The following is a 25452-nucleotide window of genomic DNA, read 5'->3' as shown; positions in this document are numbered from 1 at the left end:
TTTTGAGACAAAGTCTCACTCTGTCGCCCAGGCTGGAGCGCAGTGGCGCCATCTCGGCTCACTGCAACCTCTGCCTCCCGGGTTCAAACGATTCTCGTGCCTCAGCCTCCCTAGTAGCCAGGATTACAGATGCCTGCCACCGCGCCCGGCGTGTTTTCTACCCATTCTGTATGTATTAGTGGGCTGCAGAGAATATTAAGAACTTGTATCCCTTAAAAGTTTGTTATAGCCCCTGGCGGCTTACAGAATTCAGCTTCCTTCTTTATTCAAGCATTTTCCTTGACTGTAATAATTCTCTTTAGTAGTAGATCTTACGTTCTGGATTTTTGAACACTATTGATGTTGACTTTAGGCACCTGAAGGAAAGGGAAGGCTCAGTGCTGGTTCTTGTCCTGATGACACAGGACGGTCAATGGGCTGAGAAAGTGATGTCCATGGCCTAGCACCCGGTTACTCTACATGCACAATCAGAAGGCAGTGTGCTGAACATACCCCAGGAACCCCCAGCACAGCCTGGCCATTAGAGATCACCTCTAGAGGAGGCTGGGCATGAACAGATCTCAAATGATGGTTGTGTATCTGACAAAGGGCTGTGGGAGATAGAGACGGCATAATTTCTAGTTTCTATAGATAAACAGAGAAGAGGCCCAGAAATCTCAAATTAATTATTAATGTAAGGTCGACCTCACAACAGTACATCAGCGAAGGCTTTTAAAAATTTATTCTTCTAGTGAAAATAATTTCATTCCCTGTGATAAGTAAAAGGTGGCATGGTTTGCAATTTTATCCCTATAGCTACACATGGCTATCTACTGCTTCTGAGTTCTAACAAGTCATCTCTTACCATTTTAAATAACGCCTCTATTAAAAATTAAATAAGCTACTAGAGACTAGCTAAGAGGGAATGGCTCTAAGGGGTTACTTCTAAGGAAAAGAAGCTCTAAGTGAGCATGAGGAATTTATGTTAGCTATAAAGATGAATTTCCTAGGACACTGGAACGAGTAACTGGATCTTCTTTCTCTTGAAGCCATAAAAATACCTGGACAAGGCTGGGCGTGGTGGCTCACACCTGTATTCCTAGCACTCTGGGAGGTGGAGGCGGGGAGATCACCTGAGGTCAGGAGTTCAAGACCAGCATGACCAACATGGTGAAACCCCATCTCTACTAAAAATACAAAATTAGCCAGGCATGGTGGTGTGCGCCTGTAATCTCAGCTACTTGGGAGGCTGAGGCAGGAGAATTGCTTGAACCCAGGAGGCAGAGGTTGCAGTGAGCCGAGATCGCACCATTGCACTGCAGCCTGGGCAACAAAGAGTGAAACTCTGTCTCCAAAAATACATAAAAAAATAAAAAATAAAAAAATAAAAATACTTGGACAAGAAGGCAGGGAGATACATTAGATGGGCTCTCAAAGGTCCATTCTGCGGCCTGAAAGCCACAAGTGTGGCATAAATGGGGTTACCTTGGGGACCAGAGGTGACCTGCATTAACCTCAAAGCAATGAAGTCTACCAGGTGCTTCACAAATTTGACAGGGAGACAAGTGAAATTAAGGAACAATTCTGCTCATTCACTAGACAGTACCTTGAAATAGTCGATGAGTGCTTTTGAATACTTTACAGCGTGGTCCCTTTTGAGTCGAAACATCCGCCAGTACAGGAGGGCCAGGCATCGGTAACTGCAGGCGAAAAGAGAAACAGGCCCAGAAGCGGCTGAGTGCGTCCTGCACAAACAAGACTTAAACATTTTTGTTGTTGTTCTAAGGTACTCAATAACAATACCTTGTTTCTACATAGGAAATCTTTCTATACGTGCATATAATGTCTGTGAGGGAACATCTTTTGTCAAAAAATAGAATTCAAAATTCCAAGAAGGGATTCCATAAATACATTTATCACTAGATAATTTTACAGCGTTAGGTGAATCACTCTGTTGGGTCACAGGGGCCGGCCGCTTCCTTCTTCTACCACGAGAGGGCGCTGTCTCTCCACGAGAGGCGCGAGGTAGCTCTAGCACGCAGCCTTCACTGCTTCGCGGGCGAGCCCCGCTCTGCGGAAAGGACGGCACTGCCACCTGATTTTACTGAACTATAAGCAGCTCCACTAAAGTCACAAACATGAGTGTACTTTATAAACAACAAAAACACTATGCTGGGAATAGGTGCCATCATTATAAACAACAAAAACACTATGCTGGGAATAGGTGCCATCATTTTATTATTTCCTATAATATTTTGTATACTTATTTATATATCAGTATTCTATCTTATATAATCATATTATTGTCATTTAGTGTATTATTCCAATATGGGACTTCAAGTTTGAAAGGGGCACAAAGGGCGTTTCTGAGACTTATCCTCTCTTCCTTGGAGCTCTTCACTCAGTTATTTGCTAACTCGGATCTGATGCTGACATCCAGAATACCAACATTCTGGGTACAATGGCACCATCTCCTCCTACCAACCAAATCCAGGACAGGTAACAATTTGAGACCTTTTTTGTGTTTGTTGCTGTTATTATTATTTTTTAATTCAACCGTCTTTATTTCACTGCTTGATAGACATGTATTCTATCAACATTCTCTGCCTTCCACCTACTGATGAGTAAGGAAGGGTGACAGGTAAAGAACTATAGGTTACTCGATCGTTCCCTTTTTTCTGTGGCATCATTTTCAAAGTAAGCGCCGGGCGCGATGGCTCACGCCTGTAATCCCAGCACTCTGGGAGGCTGAGGCAGGCAGATCACTTGAGGTCAGGAGTTCAAGACCAGCCTGACCCACATGGTGAAACCCCATCTCTACTAAAAATACAAAAATTAGGCCGGGCACAGTGGCTCATGCCTGTAATCCCAGCACTTTGGGAGGCCTGTCGATTTTCAATCACTGTGAATTCAGATCATGTATAGTACGGCAGCAAAAAATGGTCTGGACTTTCCCTGGTCATTAGAACTGCTCTGGGGCTTTGTATGTTCGAAGACATTGGGCAAACACTATGCCTTTCAGCACCTGGTTTGCCAATGACGGCATGCGAGGCTGGGGCTGCTATTCTAAGCGGAGATGGGCACTCACCATAATGCAGCCAGTTGTTTGTCTTCTGGTGTGGCATTGGGGCCTGAGTGGGTTTTTAGTCTCATAGCATACCTTAGAAAAAGCGGGGAGGAGGAATAGAATAAAAAACATAAAAAGCAAAGAAATAGTAAAACTAGCTTTTTTATTAACAGAACTTCTATGATGGTAGTTCTCCCTGCCTTATCCTTAGCTTTTCATAGTACTTGCTGATAATTCTTTCTTAAAAGCTAGCTGGTGCTGCTCCATTTTCCCAAGTGTTACATTACTGTGATGACTAGAACAGCTACTTTCTGCTCTTCAACAGTACAAGTTCAAATGCTACAGATTGTCGGGAGTGATACCAGTTCAAGAACTATTCATGTATATGCTAACATGTCCATTTTTCCAAATTTTGATTTATGGCTGAGTATCTGACAGATGGAGGTGAAGTTCTATCCTTCTGTGCTTACCTCCAGAAGAATTTCCATCCTGGGTATGCAGAGTAATGCTTAGATTTACCCCTCTTTCTTTGTTATGTAACTTTTACTTTGACAGCTACATAAGTGTCCTGAGTACATTTTTAATCTCTATTTGCTTCTACAGACAGATACTATGAGAAACTAGTGGCTTTTACGGACTGCACTTAATTCCATTTATTTTTCTGAACCAAGGGGACTATGGCCATTGCTTTCTCCCAACAACATACCAAATTACATATGCAGACTCTTTGAGAGCGCTGAGGCAATATGTGTAATGATCAGATTGTCCTAGGTTCAAATCTCAGCTCAGCGACTTATAAGTTGTAAGAGCTTAGACAAATGTATTAACATCTTTAAGCCTCCATTTCCTTATCTATAAAATAAGACTAATACTGCCAATCACATAACATTGCGTTAAGAATTAACTAAGATAGTGTTTGTAAAGCTCTTGGGATAGCTGGCTGGCTTGTAAATTGCTCAAGAAACATACTGTTATCATCGCACTATCTCCTCAACATGCAGACTTGTAGCATTTTTCAGTGTTATCTCTTTGCATAATTTTTACAGTGGTTGCTCTGGATTTTACAATATACATGTAATTTATTGGTATCAACATTTTATCACTTTGGGATAGTATGGAAGTCTTACTTCAATTTAGATACCTTTACCTTCCCCACTTAAAAATAGCATTGTCTTGAGTATCAGATGGTGGTATAATTTTTTATTGTTTTGTTTTGTAGCAGTGGGGTCTTACTATGTTGTCTGGGCTGGTTTCAAACTCCTGGCCTCAAGCTATCCTCCCAGCTTGGCCTCCTAAAGTGCTGTAATTACAGATGTGAGCCACTGTGCCTGGACTGCTGGTATAATTTTTGTTTCAATCCTCAAACCTGGTTTATAAACTCATAAGGAGAGTAGTTTATTGTATATATATCTATGTGTCTGTTCTTCCTTCTTTCCCAATGCTCCCATATTCCTTCTTTTGTCATTTTATTTCTGTTTGAGAAACTTCTTTTAGCCAGTCTTTAAGGGTGGGTCTTTTAGAGACACATACTTGTACTTTTCCTAAATCTGAGGCTATCTTTATTTCCCTTCATTCTTGAAGAACAGTTTCACTGACTCTAGAATTCATGGCTTCACAGTTCCTTCTTTGAACCCTTGGAAACTGTCACACCACTCCCTCCCAGCCTGCATGGTTTCAGAGAAGCCTGCTGTCATTCGAATTGATTCTCCCCTGCAGATAATTATCATTTCTCCCTGGCTGCTTTCAGGATATTTGGCCTTTAGTTTTTGGAAATGTAATCATGGTGTGTTTTTGCATGCATTTCTTTGGGTTTATCTTATTTAGGTTTTTCTCTGCTTCTTAAATCCGTAGGTTTATGTCTTTTGACAAATTTGGCAAGTTTCAGCCATTATTTCTTCAAATACTTTCTCAGTCCTACTCTCTATTCCTCTCCTCTGAGACTTCCATGGCACAAATGTTGGATTTTTTCTTATTGTGCTTGAGGCTGTATTCATTTAATTTTTTCAGTCTATTTCTTCTTTACTGCTCAGATTGGGTAAATTATATTTTTTGTCCTCAAGTTCATTGACTCTCTCCTGTCATCTCCACTCTACTACTGAGTCCATTTTTGGGGTTTATATTATCAAATTCTACAGTTTCACAATTTCCATTTAGTTCTTTTTAAAATAACTTCCATTTCTTTGAAAAGATTTTCTGGTTTTGTTTGTTGAGTGATAACTGTGATTATTGAAGCATTTTTACGATGGCTGCTTTAAAAATCCTTGTCAGATAATTGCAGCAACTGATTCATCTTTGCATTGAGGTCTTCTGATCATCTTTTTTCATGCCAGTGGTGACTGTCCTAGTTCTTGGTATGATGAGTGAGTTCCTATGGTATCCTGGACATTTTGACCATTAGGTTATGAGACTCTTGAGTCCTATTTTAAACCCAGCGACCTGTTTAGGTCTAGCAGGAAGGCCCTAGCCTACTTTGGGGGCTGTGGTTCCAATGATAATTTAATTTTCAGAGCCTTTCTGATACTATTTTAGTCTGTGTGGTTGATCTGGTGCCACCGGGGCTTCAGCTCGTCCCTGATGGTGCTGCCTGCGGAGAGTGGGAGGGTGGGAGGAGAGGGCCACCAGGCTGAGCTCGTGTGGTGGCAGTGCTCCACTGACCCACGCCTGCTTGGCCATCTGGAGTTCCCTGGTGGAGAAGGGAATTCTGCCCATCGGGACAAAGTGTACATCCTGGGCTAGGTCATCTTGGTGGTGAGAACCCCTTGCCAGCGCTCCAGGCCCTTCAGTGTCTCAGTAGGGGAGAGGAGGGTCAGGCAGGGTGGGCAATGTGCAGATGTAATTAATGCTGTTTTCTTTTTTTTTTTTCTTTCTTGAGACGGAGTCTCGCTCTGTCGCCCAGGCTGGAGTGCAGTGGCGCGATCTCGGCTCACTGCGAGCTCCGCCTCCCGGGTTCACGCCATTCTCCTGCCTCAGCCTCCTGAGTAGCTGGGACTACAGGTGCCGGCCACCACGCCCGGCTAATTTTTTGTATTTTTAGTAGAGACGAGGTTTCACCGTATTAGCCAGGATGGTCTCAATCTCCTGACCTCATGATCCGCCTGCCTCGGCCTCCCAAAGTGCTGGGATTACAGGCGTGAGCCACCGCACCCGGAAAATTAATGCTGTTTTCTAATGTAGGTTGAAAAAAGAGCTAGCCAGGTGCGGTGGCTCACGCTTGTAATCTCAGCACTTTGGGAGGCCGAAGCAGGCAGAGCACCTAAGGTCAGGAGTTCAAGACCATCCTGACCAACATGGAGAAACCCCATCTCTACTAAAAATACAAAATTAGCTGGATGTGGTGGTGCATGCCTGTAATTTGAGCTACTGGGGAGGCTGAGGCAGGAGAATCACTTGAACTCGGGAGGCAGAGGTTGTGGTGAGCTGAGATTGTGCCATTGCACTCCAGCCTGGGCAGTAAGAGCGAAATTTAGTCTCAAAAAAAAAAAGAAAGAAAGAAAGAAAAAGAGCCAAATTTGTCTTTTTGTCTTTGTTTTCTCTGTATTTTGCGTGATTCTATTGATTCTGAAGTATCTAGAAGGTGGACAGTGTTCTCTACCTGTGAAAGATTACTTCCATCAGTGGGCACAGTGGGTGTGGTACCCCAGCACCCTCTCTTTGATGGTATATCTGGCTGGCATGGTTTTTTGTGTGTTTGGGCTTGCTTGTTTGATTTTCAAGTGTGAATGCCTTTAAGCAGGTCATGATACTCCAGTTCACAGCAGGCCCTATGGCTTGCTTATTCATTGATTCCTTAATTGTTTATTAAGCACATACTATGTGCCAGAAAATATTTGAGGGGCTGAGGATTCCCCAGTGAGCAAATCAGACAAAACCCAAAAAACTCCCTGTGCTCAAGGTACTCACACTCTAGGGCATCTTCCAGCTTTGTCCCTGTCCAGTTTCTCCCACTTTCCTCCCCGCCTGCCTATGAACATCTGAGGCTGGGCCTTGTTCTGAGGAAGGAATGTATGGATCTAGGATCTCTTAGAGTAACTTTTAGCAGTCTTTTTACTTTGCTGCTTTCATTTCATCACTACTGAAAGTAATGTGCCATATAAAAAGACAGTATAAAGGATTCACCAATATATTGATTTAGTAGAAATACTTTATTAAGAAAAATGGGCAGTGTTGACTTTAAAACATTCTTGAAAAATGCTTTATGGAGGTGATGTGTTCTCTGATGTCGGCATGACAGTTTCAAAGGCTGGAAACTATTTACTGAGGGAGAGTGGTGTGTAAAACACCAAGTAGCATCTTTGGGCCAATGTAGACCAAAAAGATCACATCCTAAGATGATTAGAAATCTTCCACGCAGAATGTTGGGACATGGTGGAAAATGTCTAAGCTTTGATTGCACAGAACCCCAGAATCAGAAAAACTTTTAAAAGTTAGTTTTAGGAAGAATTATTTCTCATTATGGATATTAGACATATGTCAAGCAGTTAAACTGGCTAAAAACATAAACCATACTATGAAGGTTCTCAGTAGGGCTAATGGATGAAATTCCCTTAACTGTTGATTACAGAGATGTGACGGAGGTGCCTGTCCAGGTCTCCATCACGGAGGACAAGTATTTTCCAACGAATGCCTTGACACGTCTGCTCACAGGTCTTCACCCAGGTTGGGGGATGGTGCCCATGTCCAGTTTTTAGACCAGACAGTATAAGATGGCTTCTCCTTCCATAAAGTCCTCCTGAATGTTCTTTCATTAAATACTCCAGAAGTATTTACTGATGGAGCTAAGATTTAGATGATACTAACCTGAACCAGATTTTTTTTTTTTTTAAAGCAGCCTAGGGCTGAAATAGGCTCAAAATCTGCCACTTCCTAGCTGAGAGGAGCAGGCATGTCACAGCCCACTCAGACTCAGCCTCCTCCCTCGGCAATCGGGGGCTACAGCAGCTGCCCCCCTTGCTCACGGAGGACAGAGGGGGCAGGGTGTGCCAAGACGCCTTGCACGACCTTACCCTCTTATTTTGGGGGGATGAACACTGACTGGTTCCTGGTGGGGGATGGTGCAGGCTGACATTCTTTTCTCTGTAACCATAGTGCTTCCACACATTCCTCACTCCTCCCCTCATCCAGCAAGAAAACACGGTGCTTACCTGATGAGCTCTACTGTTTCTGAATACATCGTATAAGGAGATTTGGATTCCATGGGGCCTTGTTCCATTGCATTTCCACACTCGATAAACGACAATGCTGCTTCAGCATAGTTCAAAGCCTTTCCAAACTTTTCCACCTGATCAACAGAGTTAATACAGTGTCTTCCTAAACAATAGTTTTTTTTAAATGGCATTGTCATGTAGTTTATACACCTTATTTGAGAAACCCAACTCTGACTTCTAAAATCCTATGAAGCTGAGAGAAGAAAGAAATAGAATACTTCTTTTCCTACTTATTTTCTCAAACTGCTACTGGCTTGGAGTAAGTGAGCGAACAGTTATATACAGAATTGTATCAAACCCATGTGACAGCTGTCAATCAACAGAGCTCAGAACTGCATGGCTGCTCTGATTTCTGTTTCCCTCTTTCTAACCCCTAATGGTTTGGCGACTTCATTCCTTGTTCCTCCATGCTATGCTAAATATGCATCAAAGTTGGTAGGTCTGGTCCCATATAAGAGTTTTCATACTTCTTTTGGTACATCCCCAACTTGGATGGTTCCAGGCCTTGGTTATTATCTTTTACATTATTTGTGGCACTTACATCTCCATGCCTTCCTCTTCTCAATTTTTTTTAATTTTTTTATTTTTGAGATGGAGTCTCCCTGCAACCTCTGCCTCCTATGTTCAAGCGATTCTCCGGCCTCAGCCTCCCAAGTAGCTGGAATTACAGGCAGGCATAGGCCACCACACCTGGCCTCAATTGTTTTTTTGTTGTTGTCGTTGTTAATATTTAGAACCTCACTTAAGAGTGAGAGTGAGTAGGGGAAAGGAGAGGAGATAAACCTCAAGGAGCTATTTCAGCTTTGCTAAAATAGGACAAAAAGTTGAAAATTATTAATAAAAATGATTTTTGGTTGGGTCTGGCGGCTCATGCCTGTAATCCCAGTGTTTTGGGAAGGTGAGTTAGGAGGATCACTCGAGCCTGGAAGTTTGAGGTTCCAGTGAGCTATGATCACCCCACTGTGCTCCAACCTGGATAACACAGGAAGACGCTGTCTCTACAGGCAAAACAAAACACATTTCTATGGGATTATCTGTAGCTGTCGAAATTTGTGTTATTCTTTCCCCACATCAGCAAGGGCAGCCACAAATCAGCTTTATATTCTTAAGATCTCATCAGTCTAAACTTATGCATCAAGTTCCTGGTTCCATACCTTACTACTCTTTGTAGGTAATTACATATTCTAACTCTGGATTGCAGAATCTCCCCAGTTTTCAAATGATTCATTCATCAATTAAAACAGAATGACATAATACTCAAATACTATTCCAAGTCTTGCCACTAAAAATACAAAAAAAACTTCATTAGTAATGATAGCTTCAAAAACAGAAATGCAGAGCAAAACTTCCTCTCATTAGCAAATCAAAATTTTAAACTGCTTATAAAGGTAGTGTAGGCTATAATGCAACACTTCTTTTTTCTTTTTTTTGGAGACAGGGTCTCACTCTGTCACCCAGGCTGGAGTGCGGTGGCGTGATCTTGGCTCATTGCAATCTCTGCCTCCCGGGTTCAAGCGAGTCTTCTGTCTCAGCCTCCCAAGTAGCTGGGATTACAGGTGTGCACCACCACACCTGGCTCATTTTTTTTTTTTTTTTTTGTATTTTCAGTAGAAACAGGGTTTCACCATGTTGGCCAGGCTGGTCTCGAACTCCTGACCTCAAATGATCCACCTGCCTTAGCCTCCCAAAGTGCTGGGATTATAGGTGTGAGCCACCGTGCCTGGCCTATAATGCAACGTTTCTTGATAACACTTTCAGATGAAGTCATTTCATTTAGTATTAATATTTCCTAAAGCACCCAATTCTGTGGTATGTGCACTCCACAAGCGAAAGCTCTTTCCAGGAACATATAATAGACTTGGAGAGAGAAAATGTACACCTACAAGACAGTTCAAAGTGCAAGGCAGTCTGTGATTACCCAACAAAATACAAAATGAGGCATCCAGTGCAAATGAGATGGAGGAAAGTGAGCTAGTGATGGGGCCGTGGAGAGGCTGGGAAGGCCACAGGGAGGAGACTGAATATGATGCCGGGAAGGAATGGTAGGGTTTGGCTAGATTTGGGGAGGATGCTGAGGGTGTGAGTGTGCCCATGAGAGTGTGTGAGAGTGAATCTCTGCAGGTGCAAAGGCCCGCTGGCTGGCAGGAGCAAGGTGTGCTTAGAGGTCAGTAGGGGACCAGCCTGGCTGGAGCAGAGTGTCTCCTCTTGGGAAATCGTCAACAGGAAAGATAGGGTTGGGCAAGAGGACAATGAATGAATAATGCTGTAAACTTTAGATGCTGGATTCAGGCAGAAAATCTCTTTCTCCTTAAAAATCTGATGCTCTTCTCCAAGAGTGGCCATGCATTGGCTTCTCCAGATGACCAGAACTGTCCATCAGACTCAGACTGTGTGGACAAGAGCTGTACCTTCTGCTGCCCTCCTCTATTTTCTGATACGTAGGGGTTATTCCTCCTGTACCCCGGTGTACATAGGCAGTGGTCTTCACGTATATAAGTGTTTAACAGGTGACACTGGTAGCATTGGAAGAGGGGTACTGTTACTGTTTAAACATCTTCAGTATTCTGAAGGTCACTGGAAATGCCTTCTTCATTTCCAGCACCTGCCTCAGTCTCAGTTATGAACACTGGAGGAGACTAAAACTGGAATTACTAGGTGGGAAGCTGTCCCTTTGGACTTCATTCATTTAAGATGGAACAACCATATGATCTCTTTTAGAAAAGAAAACAAAGTTTTCCATCTCCTGCCTGAGAGCTTCAAGCTTTCCAAAACAGGAGATCATCCAAGCAAGAAAAGTTATTCTTTGAAAACATCAAATCATGGTGACTTTAGAGTCTTATGTGCAGATAATACTTTCTGTGTTGTACAGTTTCAGAGAAAGCATTCATTTCGGCAGATACATGTGAGGAACACAAGTGTTTTTGAAAAGAGATTTGATCCTGGGACCAAGCCAAGGGTTTGTCAGGCTAACAAGAGAAAAATGCAAATCTAGATTTTACTTTTTAAAGGAAAAAAAAATACTACCGCCCACTGCCTCCACTGGCTCTAGTTACTATTCAAACCTTAGGACTAAATTGAAATATTCATTTGTCTAGGGCTTTTTCCCAGTCAGGCATTATTGGTTGAAGTCATAATTTATTGGGCTATGAACATTTGATTATATAAACATTTCTCCATATAACAGACCCGGCCATCCTTGTAATAGATTTTATAATTACCCTAGCTATACTGTCCCAGTGATGAAGCTGCAGTACACACATAATTTGGAAGAACGTATCTGGAAAGAAAAGGGTCTCACCATTGCATCTGCTTTATGCTTCATTCGTTTAGCTTCTTGCATAAAATAATCGGCACTGCGAGGCCTACAAGGAGAGAATGATATTAAACGTCATTGTGGCTTAAGTGCAACATCTTTTTAAAATTTTCCTTCCTTTCACTCAAACTTAAGGCACAATTTAAAAACTCTGCTTAATGTGGAATCAAGTGTGTTTTTTGCCTTTCCAAACTACTGCCTATATGTCAAATACCACAATACATTTTCTCTTAAGTTAGCAATTCGAAACACACTCAACATACGCCAGTAGTCTCTATTTACAGTGGATTTAACATGGCCCCCTAGGGCCTAATTTGTGAATATATTTTTTTATTGTATGGTTAAAAAAAAAGCGAGAAATCTTATTTTATGTAATATTTACATAAAACAATCCCCTTTTAATGTAAAGATTGTAAATATACCTCATAATAATTGTATGGCTATACATGGGTGAGTATATTTATGTATCCTTATGAAAATAAGTGTCATTTATATGCATATCTAGTACCTAGAGTTTTATGTATATATATTGAATTATCTTAAAGCCTCACAGTGAAAAATAAAAAGAGGTAATGTTGGATGATTACATTCCAGTTGTAATGAAGTTAATTGTAGAATGATGTCTACCTTGTAACAATGCAAACATGCCATGTATTCTCTAGAGTTCTGATTAGCTAGCTGGTAAACATTAACAGCAGACATGTGGATTATTAAAGCAATAACCCTGGCCAGCGGTGACTCTGCCGGGAGATGAAGGTAACTCATCCAGAGACTGATTTGAGTGTGTGTAATGAGGCCCAGTTACGCTAAGGTACTCATTAGACAGTATCTTTAAGTGTTCAGCCCGATAGATTAAAAAAATGACATTTTTAGGCACCGGCAGCATAAACTTTATATAATCAATAAACTTGACCTATTCGTGAATATCAAATATAAGCCAGGACTCTCTGAATGGGAGATTCGACGGAAGTAGTGATATTAATCATGGACTCTTTAGCCGATGATTACATGCTTATTTTGAACTGCCTTATTTCAGATCCTAATGGGTCTTTTACCTTATTGTAATATTAGGTAGTCAGAACATTCATGTATCCAAAGAGGTCAAAATGCTTAGAAAAGCAATGTGTGACAATGACATTGCATTTTAATCAAACAAACCAGAATCACAGCATAGTTTTGGGGTCAAAATGGCTCCTCACCCCATCCCCATGCCCCCCTCTGAGGGCTGGAGCCGTCCATTCATTGTGGTAGGTCTTTCACTGAGGGTGAGGCCTGAGGTCTCCTTCCTAGGAAGGCCCTGCTCCTGCCACTCCATTTTCTCTCTTGCATCTCCTGGGTGCCCATGCTTTCTCCATATGAATGGCTTTGTTGTTGCCTTGGTGAGTTTTCCTTCTTTGTCCACATATTGACACATATCATAAGAATGTCCACATATTGTCTGGTCTTTGGTTCCAACTCTGGCAATTGATGTTATTTTTGTTGTTGTTTTTTGAGAAAGGTTCTCACTCTGTCGCCTAGGCTGGAGGGCAGTGGTATAATCACCCATACTGCAGCATCAACCACCTGGGGTTAAGCGACCCTCCCACCACAGCCTCCCAGGTAGCTGGGACTACAGGCGTGTGCCACTATGCCTGGCTAACTTTTTGTATTTTTAGTGGAGACGGGGTTTCGCCATGTTGCAAAGGCTGGTCTTGAACTCCTGAGGTCAAGTGATCCACCTGCCTCGGCCTCCCAAAGTGCTGGGATTACATGGCTTCCATCACATCACCATCCTGCTCACAGACCTAAAATCAATCTCCAGGGTCTACGAGATAAAATCTCAGTTCAGATCCCCAATAATCTTGCCGAACCCACTTAATCATATTGCTTATTCACGAAGGCCCTTGACCAAAGTCAGAGGTGGCTCCTCATTGTCTCGATAACATGGCATCCTGGTCCGAGGAGCTCTGCTCATCACTTCCCCAACCTGGAACACTCTCCTCTCTGTTCATTCACTGAGTGCCTTCTAGGAGCCGAATGTTGCCTGGCCCTCAATTTCCCCCACCGTAAGGCGTTCCGAGTAACGTTGGTCCATGTTCACCTCTGTCCTTCCTGAGCTCACATAGCACTTCTTGTTTACTACACTTGGTATTTCATTATCTTCTGAGCTGTACTGGGCATGTGTGCAACTTGGTTGCTGGTACGTTTTTAGTAAGGACCATGCTGTAGACTTCTTTGATCTTTCCCACCTGTAGTTTTTGGCACACGGTAGAAGGTAAGCAGGTCTCTCTTGAATGAATGGCACTGAATTCATTTTGAGCTTAGAAAAGAGTGGTGCCTTCCGATGGGGTGCAGCATCGCATCCAATGAGCCAGAGAGTGTTTCCATGGCAACTTGAAATTCTCCACATCATTATCTGTTCTATACTCTAGTATATAAGTTAGGTCATTTTTTTTTTCTTGCCCTGTTTTGTCACTAACAGATCACTACTTCAAATGCATTTCATTAAAGGATTATCTTGGTAATAAGCTATGGCATCTTAGTTTCCACCAGCCTTCTAAGTTACCCTTATGGATGGCAGTGGCTCACAATTCCTAATATAAGCTCCTTAATCAATATTGTTTTCATCTGCAGCATAGGGGCATATTTTTAAATCCTAATATGGAGGCTGAGTCACAGACTCTCACCATAGCACATGTGGGTAAGTAACACACCTAATTTTCTGACCGTATCAGAGCAGCTATAATCAGAGCAGTAACCTGAGATGCTAATAGCATAGGTACCATCTGGAGGCCACTTACGAACACATTTGTTAGAACTCTCATCTTTGCATAGAATGGAGGGCTCATTATAATGAGTCACTGAAGATTGCCTGATGATTGGCCCATTTTCTCCTTTCGAGTGATTTCTAGTGCTGTACTTCCAGAGCAGATCATTATAAAGCCAGCAGGACCAATGGGATGTCACCCAGTGTCCAGCCTTGCCACGAATCACAAAGGCATCCCTTCTGACAGCAATACACAAGTCAGTAGGAAAAGTAAAATTGCTGTCACCATTGTGACAGTTATAGAATACAGCAAAGATACTAAAATGAGATCTTATCTGAGTGTTCAAATAGATTTTCCATCTAATCTTCTATTTTTTTTTTAACATGGAAAACCTAGAGTTTTTGTTTTTCATTTGTGTAATAAAATTCTTCCCATTGTTTCCCACAGTGATGGTATTTTATGATGACACATGAGCAAACCTAATAAAAGTTTAATTAAACACCATAAATGGAACTAACTGTGAATCATGGGCTCTTCAGAAACGGGGCTTGAGTGATCTGAAAGCCAGAGCTTAGCTGCATGCATCTTCATTATGAGAGCTCTCTCCAACAAAAGCATTCTGAGCACTTGATCCAAATAGAATGTTTTCTTTTCTTCTCTTCCCCCTCCCACCACCCCCACCTAGAAACACACGGCCTTGGTTCTCAGCAGCATCAGGGTTTGAGCTACCCCCATATTTCTTCTGGCATGGGAATATTAAAGCAACCTTGCTTTTTGTTCTCCTTTGTGGCCGGGATAGAGTTGAATGGTCTCCCACGGAGAGCCTGGCAGACTCCTTTCTGTAATTCCTACCTCTGTGAAATGCCGCCCTCAGTAGAGCCAGCCTGTTTTGTGAAAACTGGCAGGGATGAGAGCTCAATGTGTTTGAACAACAAGTTCCTCGGCGCGGCAGAAATTGGATGATTTTCTTAGGGAAGTTGAAATCCAAATCAGACAAATAGGCAACTGCATACCAAATTAATTCATCATCTGCTATCCGATATGTCAGCTTGTCATCTGATAAGCCCCAGAGGTGTTAATATGTCCCAAGCTTTGAGGAGAATGCATAAGAAGTTAAGTAATTATTTTTAATACACAGAGTCAGTGATGACTATGGATGAGGGCACTTCAGAGTCAGCCACTCCAGGATGCTGGCACTGGCTTTATAGGCACTTCCCCACAGATGCAGGTAGATTGCATTTGGGTAGCAAGGATTCAAACACAGCTTTTATTTCCACAACTTTGATGTCGGCTGGGGCTCAGAGTCCCTGGAACCGGGCTTCTCCCAGGCACAAGCAGTCATTCACTGTTTCTTCAGGCCACAGGACTGCTTCCCTCAGCTGGCCACAGAAGGCAGGGTTTGCTCTGCAGGACGCTCAGGCTAAGTGGGGCAGGTTTGGGTGCTGAATCAAAAGTAACTTTCTGTTGAAATGGGAAATTATCAATCTGATGGTTGTTTTTCTCTGAGTGTGATATTTAAAATAATCTTACAAAACCCTAAAGATGATTGGACAGCTGAGATTTCAATCCAGGAGATGTGAATGTCCTTGTCTCCGCACCCTGCCCCCCGCACCCCTTTGCAAATCCTACTTCATTTCTTTCTTTCTCTCTCACTCACTCTTACTCTCTCACTCTGTTTTGGTTAGAACAAAAGAAGCTCCTGGCCTTGAGACAGGGATTTCATAATGGGAGAAATTCCATATGAAGACCAATAAAGGCTTAATGATTAATCAGGAAAACAAAAAGGTAGGGTCCTGCTTTGAAAGGACTAGGAGAGGAGACCCTCAAGAGAACATGCCCACTGCAAGCCCCTGGTGGGGGAGCGCCTTCCCAGCTGCAATTTCGCCTACTCAAGGATCTTAATTGGTGTCCTTTGACTAAATCATGCTGCTAGGGGTTCAACCTTTTACAATATGCGAGTCTTCCCATCCTCTATAAAATTAAAATCCTTTAGCTCTGAGACTGCTGTGCAAGTACATTACAAATGTCAAGTCCCTCTTCCTTCCTCCCGGCCACATTTCACATGCCATGGCCTTCAGCGCCTGGCGTCTATAGTCAGTCTTTCCTCACTGTCGGGAGGTTCAGGTAGCCGGGCTCCTGTTACGGGCACCATGGGGACAGAAGGGACGTTTGGTGGTTTGGCTGAATGTGCTGATTGTGACTGACTTTTCCATGTGACATACAGGCAGCAGCCAGCACTTCCTCCAGGGAGCGGCAGGCAGCCCTGGCACCTGGGGTTCTCTGGCTTCCTAGCACAGCAGAACGGTGGGCAGGATGGAGGTGGTTTTCCAGCCAAGCATCTCACTACCACTTAGCCCTGTTCAGGACTTCTGTACGGAGGCCTTCATGACACAGTTGTTCTCTCTCAATTTTCCCCAGCCAAGAATTCCCGTGTCACTAATTATGATACTAAGTAACTTACAGCTCATGGCTTTGCACTAATAAGATCAGTTTCTAGGCCTCAAGTTGAATCAAGTGCTGTCATTCATTGACACAAATTCTTACAGATCCGTTTTTTAAACAAAAGTTTGATAACCACACTAGTGTCACCTTAATACTGTGGCTGTCAAGTAGTGAATGTTGTGCGTTTGCTTAATGTCAGGGGAGGAGGTGAGGTCACACTGCCACCAATATGAGCCCACAGCATACAAAGGACAGGCTGACCTGATCACATTTTTAAAAATAAATGTTATTCTGCTCAGTTCTGTCTGTATCCCAAAGGAACTAACTGGTGCCTGTTTACAGGCATTATAGGGATTACAGGCACATGCTAACACGCCCGGCTAATTTTTTGGTAAGTAACCTAGGAAAAGGGGCTTGGAAACCCATGAATTTACATTCACCTGCATGTAGATTCCTTATAGTCATAGAAAAAAAAAATTGCAGGCACTCTTCCCTGGGAATGTAATTTATAATTCAGCTGGGTTCATTCAACACTTGTTACTGAGAGCCTACTGGCTTCAGCTGTTGTCTGAATCCCATGTTTATTCAACCATTAACAAGTATTTATAATACAAAGAGATGAGTTTACTTTTTTAAAAAAGCTGCATGATGCGGCTTTAAAAATTAAATGACAGTGTGGCATCTGTTACTTTTTGGATCACTGTAACTGGATTTCCATCAACTCGAAATCACTCCAGTGCTAATTATCTAGTCTTTTCTTCCACTGGTGGCCTCTCTTTGGTCATTTCACTGCTTGTTTTTACAAATGGCTAAAGTTCACTCTTCACCCTCGGTGAAGAGAAGTCAAGGGAGGTGACAGGACTGAGGTCTTCCTCTGTCACTGAGGCTGCTGGTGGGGAAGCTGGCACAGAATGGAGGTGGGCAGGAAGGAGGCCGAGAATTAAATTTAGTAATCCTAGGAAACCTTCCTGGAGAGGTCATGATGTGCCTCTCTCTCCCCTGAAGAACTGAGAATTAATTAATCATCATACTTCAGCTCTTGTGCCTGTACTTGGCACTTAGTAAGTGCTCCATATGTACCAAAAGGAACCTGGGAGACGTTTTGCACAATTTTAGGTGACATTCTAGCCCAGTGATCTCTTGAAGGTTGCTTATTTTTACTGCTTAAAGGAAGAGACGATGCCTATTTTTGCTTTTTTTTCTTTAAGATGGAGTTTCACTCTTGTTGCCTAGATTGGAGTGCAATGGCATGATCTCGGCTCACTGCAACCTCCGCTTCCTGGGTTCAAGTGATTCTCCTGCCTCAGCCTCCTGAGTAGCTGGGATTACAGGCGCCTGGCTAATTTTTTTTTTTTTTTTTTGTATTTTTAGTAGAGATGGGGTTTCACTGTGTTGGCCAGGCTCGTCTCAAGCTCCTGACCTCAAGTGATCCACCTACCTCGGCTCCCCCAAGTGCTGGGATTACAGGCATGAGCCACCGTGCCTGGCCTATTTTTGCTTTTCAAGCTTGAAGAATCTTTCCACAACTTTCTTAGTTCGATGGTTGAGTGGCTGTTTGAGTTGCATGTTTATTTTACTGTTATGGATTTCAAATCAGTTGGGACATATGGCAATTGGAATGCGACATCTATCTCTCCATATGATGGATATGTAACAGTGTTTTTTTATTCTATTATATCTATATCCATAAAAGGAGAAACAGTTTCATTGTAGCTGTCAGCCAGGAAAATTATACACATTGCTAATGGGAAGAACAAATGATAACAGCCTCTTTGTTGACACCAATAGTGACAAAATTATATTAGTTTCAGCCATAGCAGATTGAGAAACATTTCCTCTTATAAAAAGTCCAAGGGCTGCCAGCCACGGTGGCTCACGCCTATAATCCTGCACTTTGGGAGGCTGGGGTGGGAGGGTTGTTTGAGGCCAGGAGTTCGAGACCAGCCTGGACAACATAGTGAGACATGATTTTTTTTTTTTTTTTTGAGACACAGTCTCGCTGTTGCCCAGGCTGAAGTGTGGTAGCACGATCTCAGCTTACTGCAGCCTCCACCTCCCAGGTTCAAGCAATTCTCTGCCTCAGCCTCCGGAGTAGCTGAGATTACAGGTGCCTGCCACCACACCTGGCTAATTGTTGTATTTTTAGTAGAGACAAGATTTCACCATCTTGGCCAGGCTGGTCTTGAACTCCTGACCTAGTGATGCACCTGCCCCAGTCTCCCAAAGTGCTGGGATTACAGGTGTGAGCCACTGCGTCCAGCCGTGAGACACTTTTTCTACAAAAAAAAAAAAAAATTTAACTGGGTGTGGTAGCATGCATCTGTAGACCCAGCTACTCAGGAGGCTGAGGCAAGAAGATAGCGTAAGCCCAGGAGTTTGAGGCTGCACTGAGCCATGCTCATACCACTGCACTCTAGCCTGCGTGACAGGGCAAGACCCTGTCTCAAAAAAAAAAAAAAAAAAAAAAGTCCAAGTACCTGTAGATCAAAGTACAATCATTTAGTTGTTGCTGTTTCTGACCTAGCTTTCTGGTTCATACACTGGAAAATTCCTTGCATTTTAATATGACATATGTGTTTGTATTTTGTGTGTATATACCATGCTCTCAAAACCACCCACTGCAAGTATGCGGTGGTGCGAGTACCTCAGGGTCTAATGCTCCTTCTGTTTGATCATGTTGTTGGGTTATGACTTCCAAATGCAAATTTCTATGTTATCCTTATATACAATTTTAATCTCTTCTTTTTACAAATGGCTGAAGTTCACATGAACAATTTATATCACTGAACCCTAATTATAAATGTAGTTGGCCACCTGACTGTACTCCCACTCCATGCCCTCCCTGGGGGGTTAATCACCACCTACCTCCCTGGCTGCTTGGCAAAGGCGATGAAGACAGTGAGAGGAAGGGGGGTGGTGAGGGCCAGGAGTGTGTGTGGGGTGGGACGCAGCTGCCACCACAGGAAGAGAAGAAACACACATGCCCTCCTGGGCTGCCCTCAAGCCTTCCTAAACCCAGTTACCTTGGAATGTGTTCATTTAACAAAACAAACAACAAATGTGGATTTGGCTTTCACCCCCAAAACCCTGTGCCCTAATTAGCTTACAGGAGTTCATGCAATACTTGAAGACTAAAACTTAGTATTTTAAATTTCCCAGGGAATTGTACAGAGGTGAATAAATACATCATGCCGAGACTCCGGGTGGTAGTTAGGGATGGAGGAGCGGGGCGGACGATGAGGCTGGAGTAGCCACCCCTGCATGGTGCTTTCTGTGCTCCATGTGACACCCCTTAGGAGACGGCATTTAATGGATCCTAGGAGGGCCCCGCTGAGCGAGCTGTGGCATTTGTCACTGGGACTCTCGGACATGTAGAGCCATTTTATTTTCCAATGTCCAGAGCTGGACTGGAAGCCCTCAGAGGGCAGAAGTGCCTATATCTGCTGCTGCTCCACCCCAGAGCTGAATTTTTTCTGCCTCACCCAGCCATGTATTTGACGCCCGTAGGACTGCTAAAGCTGAAAAGAGGATTCTTCTGCCTTCCAGGCTTGTCCTTGACACATACATTTTCCCTACGAGCCGAAATAATTTTCAGCATCATTTTATCATTTCTCATTTGTCATGTTCAGCCTCTCGAGAGCATTCCAGGATGTTGTTTTTATTCATCTTCTCCTCTTGTTTTTCCTCCTTTTAAAATGATGCTGGGAATGGAAGTTATACTTGGGTGAAACTGAAAGTGCTAGAATTGGGTGAAGGATGATGGCATTTTTTTTCCTATATAAGAATCATTTATACTATTATAAAGAATATAGCAGTTGGAGGAAAAAAGCTTTCAGGAGTAAATCACTATTATTCATTGCCTATTATAATTTACAAAAACAACAATGCTTCTCTTTCTAGTAGCATAAAACCGCCAACAGCCCAAGTACAAGTGCTTAGAAGTGTAAGACTCATTAATGCTATTTGCCTTTGTTTTTTGATGTCCTGGATCCAACCCCATTAGCACTGATTATTCCGTCTACCCAAAAACCCCACCAGGACTCAGGCGTGCACTCAAAATTAAGGCTCCAATTCCATTCAAGAGGGACATTTAAATGACCAAGTCCCAGGGGAAAAAAAGGCCGCACTGTAGCTGAAGGTGGCCACACCAAGGTGCCCATGCCCCTTCCACCTGAGCAGCTTCTGTTCTGTCTTGCCCCTCACCACATTTAAAAGCGTCTGAACTTACATATCATCGAAGACAAGTTTCTGCCTCTTGCAGTCCCTGTGGCCATTGGAGCCTGGAGACCACGGCTCCGTCTGCGGCCGTGACTTGTGGAGGGGAATGTTTTCAGAATTGTTGTGAGCTGCTTTCTAAACAACAAACAACACACATCTTTGAGAAATTGGCCACCTGGTGAAGCGAGCAGCCCATCACATACACACATACATAGAATATCTTTGGCTCTACAGAACATCTTTGTGTGCTGTATTAGAATTGATGGTGATTTTGTCTCAATAAAGAAATACATGCATTCTAGGTATTTGCCGAGGGCTTCTACCTGTGTTCTCAACTGTCATTCTCATGACATTATCAAAAGGGAAGTCATGACGCCCACTCTCACAGATCCAGAAACAGGCTTGGTGAGGTTCAGCAAGTTGCCCACACTCAGTGACTGTGGTGGAGGCCAGGGGTTAGGGTTCAGACGCCCACTTTTCCCAGTCCGCTAGACTGGAGGCTGGCCAGTTCAGTCTTCATCAGCATCCTCCAGGGGGCTGGTGAAAACACAGATTGCCAGGCCCCACCCTGAGAGTCTGGGATTCAGCAGGGCTGGGGTGGGGACCTAGAATCTGCCTTTCCATCTGGTTCCCAGTGATGCGGATGCTGTAATCACCCGCCATCCTGGAACCACGCTTTCAGAACCATTCACTCATCTCAAAAATCAACCAGTCTCTCATCTCACAGGTTTGCTGGTTCTTGTTGGCTGTCTGTGAAGACCAGAAGGAGTCAACAGGAATCACTAGGAATTACTTAAAAAATAAATCAACTGGGCACGGTGTCTCACACCTGTAATCCCAGCACTTTGGGAGGCTGAGGCAGGGAGATCACCTGAGGTCAGGAGTTCGAGACCAGACTGACCAACATGGTGAAACTCCGTCTCTACTAAAAATACAAAATTAGCCAGACGTGGTGGTACATGCCTGCAATCCCAGCTACTCGGGAGGCTGAGGCAGGAGAATCGCTTGAACCTGGGAGGCAGAGGTTGCGGTGAGCCGAGACCATGCCATTGACTCCAGCCTGGGCAACAAGAGTGAGACTCCGTCTCAAAAAAAAAAAATAATAATAAATAAATAAATTCTAGGCCAGGCATGGTGGCTCACACCTGTAATCCCAGCACTTTGGAAGGCCAAGGCAGGTAGATTACTTGAGGTCAGGAGTTCAAGACCAGCCTGGCCAACATGGCAAAACCCTGTCTCTACTAAAAATACAAAATTTAGCCAGGCGTGGTGGTAGGTGCCTGTAATCCCAGCTACTCAGGAGGCTGAGGCAGGAGAATCGTTTGAACCTGGGAGGTGGAGGTTGCAGTGAGTCAAGACTGCACCATTGCACTCCAGCCTGGACAAGAACAAAACTCCATCTCAAATATATATGTATACATAGGTGTGTGTGTATATATATATATATATGAAACACATTAGTCTGTGGAAAAGTTTTAAAAATCACATTACTTGGGATACAGACATTTACATGGCACCTATTGTGTGCTAAACACATGGATCATAAAACAATGTCAGTGGTTAGGAAATGCAAATGGTTTCTCTGAAGTAATTAAATTGAGTGTATACAAATGCTTCTTTAAATATGGACTGCTTTTACGTGTAGCACTGTAAGGGTTAGAGTCTACTGTCATAGAAGACCAGGAAGCTCAGATGTCAACATTTAAAAATTGTTCTTAAACTCCTCCAGCGGCCTCTGCTCACTCTTGGTAAAAGGAGCGATCCCAGCCAAGTGGCCCTTCAGCCATTCTTTGCCTGTGGCCTCTGTTCCCCAGATTCATGAGCATGTGCAGTTCTTTCTCGGGACCTCTGCACTTGCTGCTTCCTCTGCCTGTAATGCTCTTTGTCTCTTACTATATGGTGACTTGCCTTTTAGAGATCTCGCATCAGGGGTCAGCCATCTATGGCCAGGGAGTCAAACCTGGCCCTTTTTGTAAATTAAGTTTTACTGGAAACCAATCCTGCCTATGTATTTATCTACTGTCTGCTTTCCTGCTACAACAGCAGAGTTGAGTAGCTGGGATGGAGACTGTGCAGCCCATAAACCCTTAAATTATTTATCTGACTCTTTACAGCAGCAGTTCTCAACTGGGGCAAGTTGACAATGCCCGGAGACATTTTTAGTTGTCACCACTGCGAGTGGGTGCTCATAGCATCTACTGGGTGGAGGCCAGGGATGCTGCCAAACATCCTACGTTGCACAGGACAGCCCCACCACAAGTAATTACTCAGTCCAAAATGTCAAAACCTGCTTCGCAGAGGCCTGGTTGCGGTGGCTCATGCCTGTAATCCCAGCACTTTGGGAGGCTGAGGCGGGCGGATCACGAGGTCAGGAGATCGAGACCATCCTGGCTAACATGGTGAAAACCCGTCTCTACTAAAAAAATACAAAAAATTAGCCCTGGGTGTGGTGGCCGGCGCCTGTAGTCCCAGCTACTCGGGAGGCTGAGGCAGAAGAATGGCGTGAACCCAGGAGGCGGAGCTTGCAGTGAGCCAAGGTCACGCCACTGCACTCCAGTCTGGGCGACAGAGCGAGACTCCGTCTCAAAAAAAAACCAAAAAACCTGCTTTGCAGAAAGTTTGCCACTCCTAGGACTAATTCAAGCTGCTTTGTTATAAGAGCTCCTAGTTCTTTGTGAGTTCCCTTTTTAGCACTGAAACCATTGGTGGTGAATCATGCATGTGTGTGATCCCCTGTATAAGGCTCTCTCCCTAGAACTGTAAGCTTCATGCGGGCACAAATGGGATCCGCTGGATTGTTACTGCATCTCTGGTGCTCAGCACAGTGCCCAGCACGTGATAAGTACTTACCGAATGAGCACCTGTTCGGTGAAAAATAACTAAATAAAATCTACAATTGGTTTATAGTTCTCTGCGTATCATAGTTGCTCATGATATAAGGATATAGAGGGAAATAAAAAAAACTTGAGTTGGTGGCTTTTTGTTCCATGTTTTTCTAATATAGGTATTCCCCAATTCTTTCAGTCTAGAATTAAAGACCACTGCTCCCAAGTGAGGGTGCACAAAAAAGGTTCATTTCCTGAGGATGCTGTAAGATTTAGGCTCTCGTGGGAACTTCCAGCAACTTTTAATAATCTTTAATTCATGGGATAAAGTGTTACACACTGCTCCCTCCCTCATCTTTCTCATCTTTCTTTGCAGAGTCCTGTTCTTTTTTTTTTTTTTTGAGACAGAGTCTCGCTCTGTCACCCAGGCTGGAGTGCAGTGGTGCGATCTCGGCTCACTGTAACCTCCACCTCCCAGGTTCAAGCGATTCTCCTGCTTCAGCCTCCTGAGTAGCTGAGATTACAGGCATGTGCCACCACGCTTGGCCACCCAGCTGGTTTTGATAGGCACAGTGATTACTACAGGGGAGGGTTTGGAAGTAACTAATGTTCCTGAAAGGATGAGTGGTCCAGGGCCACTGGCTGTTAGAGGCTGGCATGGCAGTGAAGAGGAACTAACGTGTAGTGTTAGTTGCATAGGCGTCCCTAGGTGTTGGAGTTTTTTTTTTTTTTTTTTTTTTTTGAGACAGAGTCTTGCTCTGTCGCCCGGGCTGGAGTGCAGTGCCGAGATCTCAGCTCACTGCAACCTCCGCCTCCCAGGTTCAAGCAATTCTACTACCTCAGCCTCCTGAATAGCTGGGACTACAGGCGCCTGCCACCACGCTAGGCTAATTTTTGTATTTTCAGTATAGATGGGGTTTCACCATGTTGGCCAGGCTGGTCTTGAACTCCTGACCTCAGGTGATCCGCCCGCCGCAGCCTCCCAAAGTGCTGGGATTACAGGCATGAGCCACCACACCCGGTTGGGGTCTTTTCATGATATTGTCTCTTTTAAGTCTTATCACTACCATTTTGCAGGTAAAGAAACAGGAGTAGAGAGATTAAGCAACTGGCCCAAGATCACACTGCAGCTAAGAGGTGAGGTCAGATTGTGAACCCAAGTCCCCTGCTCTTCCCCTGGGGCGTGCTGGAATCACCCGAGATCACTGGAAAAGGGGTGGTGGTGGGGGTCCCCCACTGCGGCTGTGACACTGGCCAATAAGGGCAGAGTGGGGGCCCTGTAGCTTTCAGTGTGGGGTTTCAATCCCAGATTTAACTCTGCCCTGGGATAAGAAATTTTTCCCAACAGAAAGACTGGTTGATTCAAACTCCTAATTTACTTTGTCCCGGGATGGTATTACTTTGAGGTCTTTTCTTTTCAGAAGGAAAAATAAAATCTTGCCTAAGCAACTGAGGGTTAGAACTCTCCCTCAGGGTTCTTCTTCCCCGCTCTCTGTTGGGAGAGTGAAGGGGGCTGTCCTCTGTTGGGTCCTCCTAGAAGCGGGAGGCATTCAGGAATTCTCAAGGGACCTCAAGCATGTGTTCAGACTGTGCTAGGTTAGAGACAGAGCTTGGGGGCGCTCAATTTCATTTTGGTTTTAATTGGGAAAGGAAGAGC

General features: G+C 43.8%; 1 protein-coding gene across 7 annotated transcripts in view; it reads right to left on the bottom strand.

The window, feature by feature from the left end:
- AFF3 (ALF transcription elongation factor 3) overlaps positions 1 to 25452 on the bottom strand; it is a 597738-nt gene that overhangs the window by 11362 nt on the left and 560924 nt on the right. For all 7 annotated transcript variants that reach the window (XM_063594766.1, XM_063594765.1, XM_063594763.1 and 4 more), the window contains 5 exons: positions 20981 to 21105; positions 11549 to 11612; positions 8188 to 8324; positions 3068 to 3139; positions 1586 to 1679 (listed from right to left, as the gene is read on the bottom strand). In XM_063594766.1, coding sequence (XP_063450836.1) covers positions 1586 to 1679; positions 3068 to 3139; positions 8188 to 8324; positions 11549 to 11612; positions 20981 to 21105 — 492 coding nt within the window. The remainder of the gene's footprint in view (positions 1 to 1585; positions 1680 to 3067; positions 3140 to 8187; positions 8325 to 11548; positions 11613 to 20980; positions 21106 to 25452) is intronic.

The sequence above is a fragment of the Pan paniscus genome, chromosome 12, assembly GCF_029289425.2.
Source record: "Pan paniscus chromosome 12, NHGRI_mPanPan1-v2.0_pri, whole genome shotgun sequence".
Lineage (NCBI taxonomy): Eukaryota > Metazoa > Chordata > Mammalia > Primates > Hominidae > Pan > Pan paniscus.
Note: the sequence above shows the minus strand (reverse complement) of the source record. Positions and strands in the feature narration are given on the sequence as shown.